We start from the raw sequence: 7987 nt of genomic DNA on the forward strand, positions 1-7987 counted from the left end.
TTGTAAGCAGATGCCATTGCAGTGTGAATTCGTCAAACATAAGAAATTTCGAAAGCGAAATGAGTGAAAATTAAAGATTTTTCTTTGCCGTTACTTAAAAATATCATTTTGTGGACTATTGGATAGTGCTTGTGAAGATGTCAAACTTCATTTCACGCATGATAACGTTATCTTTATCATTGGTTTTTCATTTAATGATAAATAACAAAATTAGATATTTGAAAATTAAAAACTGAAAAAATTATAGTGAATAAAATAATAAAAACAAAAATGTTGAATTGTAGGATTTGTGCTACAGTCTTAATATGAATTTAATTCAAGCAACATTAGTATAACTATCAATTTTGTACTCCATTATTCAATAAATTAACCAGAAATGGAATTTAAGTTTTTATTTACCTTCTATATATTATACATTCCCATATTACATCATTTAATAATTTTTTGATTAATAAACTTCACAACTAGAAAATATAATATTAACTTGTTTAGTTATTTTTTATTATTATGGTTTCGAAAATTTTCGGTGAATAAACTAAATAGCATTCAGTCTATGCCGAACCGAATGTATTATTGTTTGTTTGAGGTATCAGTGAATGTTACAGATTTGATGTTTACCAAAATTGATACAGTGTTTTACATTAATGGTATTTTAGAGTTTAGAACTGTAAATTGATAATTTTGGATAGAGTAAAATATAGGTTAATCTTTGATGTGTGGTATTAATGGTGTTTAGAGTTGTTAGTGGAATTTGTAGATTTAAACAATCTTTTGAGTGCATGATCTATGAGAGTAAGTGTTGGAATAGGTATTATGAGAAAAGAAAGGATAGGAATTGTATTTCTTATTCCATGAGAAGAGAGTACAATTACATTTACATATATATAATTGTTTTGAAACAATATATAAACGGAATATAAATATAAAAATAGAATATAAATATATGAAGATAAATGCACAGATATGAACGGAAAATAAATTAAATCCAATATCCCCCTCAAGCTGCAGCATATATATCCTTAATGCTCAGCTTGGACAACAAAGATTGAAATTGTGCTGGATGCAAAGCTTTAGTATGAATGTCTGCAAGTTGTGCTGAAGTAGGAATGGACAGGAGCTTAATTACACCAGCTTGAACTTTATCTCTTATGAGATGACAATCAATTTCAATATGCTTTGTTCTTTCATGCATGGCTGGATTTTGTGCAATTTGTATAGCAGATTGATTGTCACAAAACAGAGAAACTGGTTGTGGTAGAGGTTGTTTCAAATCATGGAGCAAATACAGAAGCCATTGAATTTCACATGTTGTGGAAGCTAAAGCTCTATATTCTGCTTCGGTTGATGATCTAGATATAGTACCTTGCTTCTTGGATTTCCAGCTAATTAATGATGCACCATAGAACACATTAAAACCAGTCACAGACCTTCTAGTGTCAGGGCAAGCAGCCCAATCAGAATCACTAAAAGCCTTGAGAGCATGTTCTGTGTTGGAGGGAAAGAATAATCCTTGTCCTGGATTGTTCTTGATATATCTCAGGATTCTTATTGCTGCTGCATAGTGATCTTCCAAAGGATTGGAAAGAAATTGACTGAGAGTACTAACAGCGAAACATAAATCTGGTCTTGTGTTGGTTAGATATAGTAACCTGCCAAGAAGTCGTCTATAGGCCTGCACATCTGAATAGGGTTTCCCTTCTGTCTTGGAAAATTTTGTGCCTGGCTGTATAGGAGTAGAAACAGGTTGACACCCCAACAATCCTGCATCTTCTAGTAACTCTAGAGCATACTTCCTTTGTGACAAATTAATGCCCTGTTGAGATCTTGCAATTTCTAAGCCCAGAAAATACTTGAGTTGGCCTAAGTCTTTAATCTTGAACTTTGCATTCAATAGAGCCTTCACAGTTTGGATTTCCTGGATGTCATCACCTGCCAAAACTATATCATCTACATAAACAAGTAAGATGGTAATATGAGCAGAATCACTTTTGACAAAAAGTGAATAATCTGATTTTGATTGTGTGTAGCCCAAAGAAAGTAAAGTAGTTGTCAACTTGTAATTCCATTGTCTAGAGGCTTGTTTGAGTCCATATAAAGACTTCAACAACTTGCAAACTTGTCCTGGTTTTTCAGATTTATAACCAAGAGGAAGAGACATGTATACTTCTTCATCTAGATCCCCATGTAAAAAGGCATTAGTTACATCTAGTTGATGTAAATACCAATGTTTGGAAGCTGCTAAAGCTAGAACCAATCTTACTGTTGTGAGTTTGACAACAGGTGAAAAAGTCTCAAAGTAATCTAAACCTTGTTGTTGTGTGTAGCCTTTGGCTACAAGCCTTGCCTTGTATCGTTCAATACTCCCATCAGCATGCCTCTTTATTTTGTATACCCATTTACATCCGATAGGTTGCTTTCCATTAGGTAGATCAGTCAAAACCCAAGTTTTGGTATTTTCTAAAGCTGCAATTTCTTGATCCATGGCATTTCTCCAACAATCATGTTTGATGGCTTGGTTATAGGTTTTAGGTTCACTAACTTGGGAAAGATTAAGGACATATGATTTATGAAGAGATGATAATGCATCATATGATAGATATGAAGAGATAGGATATAAGGTACCTGTGGATGACTGAGTGGCGGAAGAAGTAGATGACATGTTGCAATGATAGTCCTGCAGATAAGATGGTGTATGTTTTGGCCTAATTGATTTCCTTTGTGGAGTAGCAGTGACAGGTTCAACAGAAACAGGCTGAGAAGAGAAAATAACAGGGTCGGAAACAATAGAAGGAGGAGATGTAAGTGGTAAAGAGGGTTGATCAGTAACTTCTGAGAAAAGAGGTGATGGAGGTGAAATAATTTTGGTGACAAAATCCAAGGAATTTTGTGTATTAATAGGTGAGTGCTTGTCACTAGTAAGAAAAGGAAATATATTTTCATAAAATACTACATTCCTTGATAGAAAAATTTCCCTAGAATTGAAATCTAACAAAAGGTAGCCTTTCACTCCTGTTTTAAAACCCAGTAAAACACATTTTCTTGCACGAGGTTGAAATTTTGTTCTATGAGTTTGAAGAGTTGAAGCATAGCAAAGTGAGCCAAAAACTCGTAAGTAAGTAATGTCAGGTTTAACATTGTGTAACAGCTGAGATGGAGAAAAATATGTCAAAACTTTGGAAGGTAAAATATTAATGAGTTGCACAGCATAACGAACAGCAAAAGACCAGAAAATTATGGGCAAATGGGATTGAAACATTAAAGATCTAGCAACATTGAGAATGTGTTGATGTTTTCTCTCAACGACTCCATTTTGTTGAGGTGTTTCAACACATGATAATTGATGTTGTATCCCTTTTTGTCTATAAAAATCTGTCATTGCAAACTCATTACCATTATCTGATCTAACAGCTTTTACATCAATGCCAAATTGTGTTTTTATATAAGAAACAAAGCCAATAAGTTGTGATCTTGTATCTGATTTACTTGTCATTAATTTAATCCATGTGTATCTAGACATATCATCCACTATAGTTAAGAAATATTTGAAACCATCAACAGAAGAAGTACTATAGGGCCCCCAAATATCAACATGAATTAAATCAAAAGGAGCTTTTGAAACAGTAGTACTTAATTGAAAAGGTAATTTTCTTTGCTTAGAATAATGACAAGCATCACAATGCGTGTATTTTGTATTGGGTAAAGTGGCATACATGTTGCGTAATTTGGTATAACAAGAAAAAGAAGGATGCCCTAGTCTATAGTGCCAAATATCTATAGAGTTATGTCTTATTGTAGAACAAGCAATAGAATTCTCAGAAGTAATAGCAGCTGGTGAACCAAGGGGTGTGGGTGCAGGAACTATCATGACATACAAGCCATCTCTTTCTTCAGCTTTGCCAATCATCTGCAGGGTTGACTTGTCCTGTATTTCACAGGAAAATTCAGAAATGTTAAGTTTACAAGATAGAGATTTAGTTAACTTTGTGACCGAAATAAGATTGACAGAAAAATTAGGAATAAACAAGACATTATGTAAAGTAAGGTGTGGGCTAAGTGAAACAGTGCCAGAAAAATGAGCAAATGAAGAGTTCTTGTTGGGTAGTGATACTGTAATTGGTGAGATTCTATGATAAGAAATAAAATGAGACAAAGAATTAGATATATGATCAGTAGCACCTGTGTCTAGAATCCATTTGGAATAGATATTACCTTGAGCCTGGGAAGAAGTGGAAGCATTATGAGAGCTCACTAGATTAGTAGAATGTGGGATTGTGGGATTAGATTGAGGAAGAAGTGCCAATAAACCATGAATTTGCTCTTGAGAAAGTCCCAAAATTGCGGAATGTGACTGTGCCGGAGAATTATTATAAGAAGGAACTACTGTAGAAGAATCTGTTGTAACATTGTGGACTCTTTTGGATTTGAGATCAGGTGGTAATCCATGTATTAGAAAGCAAGTATCAATGGTGTGGTTTGTCCTGCCACAGTGAGTGCATTGTCGAGGTGCACCAAACCTTCCCCCTGAGGAACGAGCCTGAGAACCTTGATAACGAGCCTGAGAACCTTGATATGAAGATCTTCCCCGGCCATAATCATTGGCAGGAGAGGGTTTACCTCTGCCATTGAAGGTAGAAAAAGAAGGTTTAGATTGAGAAACTTGTGACGCCATGACTGGAGGTTGAGAAAGAATTCCTGATTGTAATTGTCGCTCATGTTGAATTATCATCGAAAAAATTTTGGGTAAAGAAGGCAAGGGATCCATGAGAAGGATCTGAGAGCGAACAACAGAGTAATTATCATTCAAGCCTCTAAGAAAACAAAGAACACAATCATTTTCACGATATTCCTTCATTGTCTTAGAAACAACACAACAAGAAGCAGAAGATTCGCATTCAGGAATAGGGCGAAAATTGCAAAGTTCATCCCAGAGAATCTTCATTTTAGTGTAATATGCAGTAACACTTAGATCAGACTGATGCATTGAATAAAGATCTTGATGCAATTGTGAAATTCGAACAGAATCACCTTGGGAGAAACGATCTTTGAGATCCTTCCATGCCGTAGCAGCAGAGTCAATCCAAATAATACTTGTAGCAATCTCATGAGAAACAGAATGATTGATCCAAGATAAAACTAGATTATTGCAACGCTTCCATGCTTGAACCATTGGATCTGTACCAGCTGGACAAGGAATGGAACCATCAACAAAGCCAAATTTATTCTTCATTTGTAGTGCCATAGACATCGAGCGAGCCCATCCATGATAATTGTGACCTTCAAGAATCGGGGAAACAAGCACCAATGAAGGATTCTCATTAGGATGAATGTAATAGTCATGTGTTGTATCTTGCAACGATGCGAGAGTAACAGAGGGAGTAGCCATAAAAGGAGAAGAAAAAGGCAGAAAAGCCAAGAACGAAAGGTAGAAAATGAAGATCTGGACAGGAAAAGAATTGGTTGCGGAAGAACGTGATAAAAAATTAATTTTCTTCTGATACCATGTTATGAGAAAAGAAAGGATAGGAATTGTATTTCTTATTCCATGATAAGAGAGTACAATTTTACATATATATAATTGTTTGAAACAATATATAAACGGAATATAAATATAAAAATAGAATATAAATATATGAAGATAAATGCACAGATATGAACGGAAAATAAATTAAATCCAATATAGGTTTAAAAATTATAAGATATGCTTTTTAGAGTGTCTTTGGATTACATGTTTCTGTTATACATGCTAGGATGGGTGCTGGATTACATAGCAACTGCTAGACATCACAGTGATAGTGGTGACATTTGGGAGCCAATGTTACAGGTGCATGGCACTAGGCACCAGTTGTAGGGTGTTATTTGAAGTCTATGGTTAGAAATAAGTTGGACACGATTGTCTTATTTTAAATTTGTGATGATAATTTTGTTTTGAAATTTGGTGTAATTGTGTGCTAAGTTGAAGGTATTGGATGTTGTTTAAATTGTATATTCATTGCAATGTTTTAATGTTATTGTAATTTATGTGGATGGTTTTTAATAAATATTATGAAATAGAATGTGTATTGTTGTGAATGTAATCATATGATGTGATGATGGGTAAGAAGTCTGTTGTCTCAACAAGAGGTGAGAGGATTCTAGAAACTGGAAGACTTTGGCTACAGTCATAGTAGCTATATCAATATTTGACTTCACAGGTAAAACTTGTGGAAGAGTATAAAGAAGTAGACTCTATTTGAAAATTCTTGAGGAACATAAAAGAAGAGGATTTAACTCTAGAAATGAACTAGTTTTGATGGTAGGTTACGTACGAGGGCTATGTTTATATTGATTATTGAATCTCTTAGACTAAGACTACACATGGATTTGTTGTCGTCAAATAAAACAACAATTATTGTAATTATGTGATAATGGATGAATTAATGGAAAAGCTTGGGTAAAGTTTGCTGTGGTATTTTATCATTATATATATATATATATATATATATATATATATATATAGTTATGGTTTTTACTTGTCATGATTATTTTTCTATGTTATAGAAGCAAATGATATTACAGATCTTCACCTGAATTACAAATCTTGACCTGAATGCACAACAATAAGGAGTTTGGGTCAAGAATGGACCTTTTCTCATGATCCCTCCTCCTTTTCTTCTTTATTTAATTTCTCTCTCTTCACCCTCCTTTTCTTCATTCTTTTATTTTCTGTGTCTTGTATCTTCGTTTGTTTCTTGCCTCTTTTTTTATCCAAATTCTCTCCTCAATCTCTCATCTTTTTCAAAATTAAATTTCACCACGTTGAAATTGAAGAGTTAAGAACATGTTAGACTGATCAAGTTTATTTTTTATCCTTTTTTAAGCAAATTATTTTCTTCTTGCATGTGATTAATTTGTCTACTGTGATAAATTTATATTTTTGTAAATAGGTGAGAGGTGATAAATTTATATTTGAAACATTATTGATAAAGAATAAAAGAATTGATTCTTTTTTCAAAAGAAAGACTTGTGATGAAGATAAAAGAAATGTATCTAAGTTAACTAAGCTTAAGAAATTTCATAAAAATCCAAGATTCGAAGAAAATGAAAAAAAAAAAAAAAAAAACTCTACAAGCTCCTAGAGTTACATATAATGAATTTAAAAGTTCTTTAGAATGTGATTCGGAAAAATGCCCTCAAATTTGACAATATCCACCAAATCTTATTAATAAAATACGAAAGACTTATCTAAAATAGAGTCCATATCAAATACATCTAAAAAATTATCCATAATCGGATAAAAATATCATCCAAAAAGATTTCATATACACTTATTTAATGTATTTTCTTCGTAGTTAAAGTATTCACCACTACAAGATGTTGCATTATATTGCTTAACTTATTATCTTTTTAGTAAAAAATCAAGCACCCACCCTAGTTCAGATGTTTTCATTGTTACTTGTAATTAAATTTGAATTTGACAATAGGTTGATTGTCTTTATTATTGTTTTAACTTTGATGACTTTTTTTTCATAGGTTTTAAAAGTTGAAAAAAAGTTAATAATGGAAAAAATTATGCTTTCCTAAAAGATCCTTCACAATAATGTAGTGAGAGTTTTGTCAAAACTTATAAAATCAAAATTACCATATTATGAATGTTTTGAAAGCCCAAAGCTAAAGTATGATTGTGTCTCAAGACTTCAATTGACATAGTTTGTTTTTTTTTTCACTTGAAGGTGCTTTTAGACGTCAAGATGACACTATTGAATCAAGGAACCAAGTCAATTTTTTTGAGATGATAAAACTCATAGCATCATGCAATGATGAAGTTGCAAAAATTGTTTTGGAAAATGCTCCATATAATTCCAAATATACTTCACATAAAATTCTAAAGTGAGTTATTGAATATTTTGTGCAGTAAAGTGAAAAACCATATTCGGGAGGAAGTTAGAGATTCCAAGGTTTAGGTAAAGTGAGTTTTAATTAATTGACGGTATACGAAAGGTCTACATAC

The 7987-nt window shown here is 32.9% G+C and overlaps 1 protein-coding gene and 1 pseudogene across 1 annotated transcript; one reads left to right on the forward strand and one right to left on the reverse strand.

The window, feature by feature from the left end:
• Positions 1-4309: 4309 nt before the first annotated feature.
• On the reverse strand, positions 4310-5405 carry LOC148193623 (uncharacterized). Its single transcript, XM_088098087.1, has 2 exons — positions 5026-5405; positions 4310-4616 (listed from the first exon to the last, which is right to left on the reverse strand). The coding sequence occupies exons 1-2, from the start codon at positions 5381-5383 to the stop codon at positions 4447-4449; spliced, it is 528 nt and encodes a 175-aa protein (XP_087954213.1). The 5' UTR covers positions 5384-5405; the 3' UTR covers positions 4310-4446.
• A 335-nt stretch (positions 5406-5740) lies between these two features.
• Positions 5741-7940, forward strand: LOC148193624 (uncharacterized; annotated as a pseudogene).
• The last annotated feature ends 47 nt before the right edge of the window (positions 7941-7987 follow it).

This window comes from Vigna umbellata, chromosome 9, assembly GCF_029865625.1.
Source record: "Vigna umbellata cultivar VRB3 chromosome 9, Vumbellata_1.0, whole genome shotgun sequence".
Lineage (NCBI taxonomy): Eukaryota > Viridiplantae > Streptophyta > Magnoliopsida > Fabales > Fabaceae > Vigna > Vigna umbellata.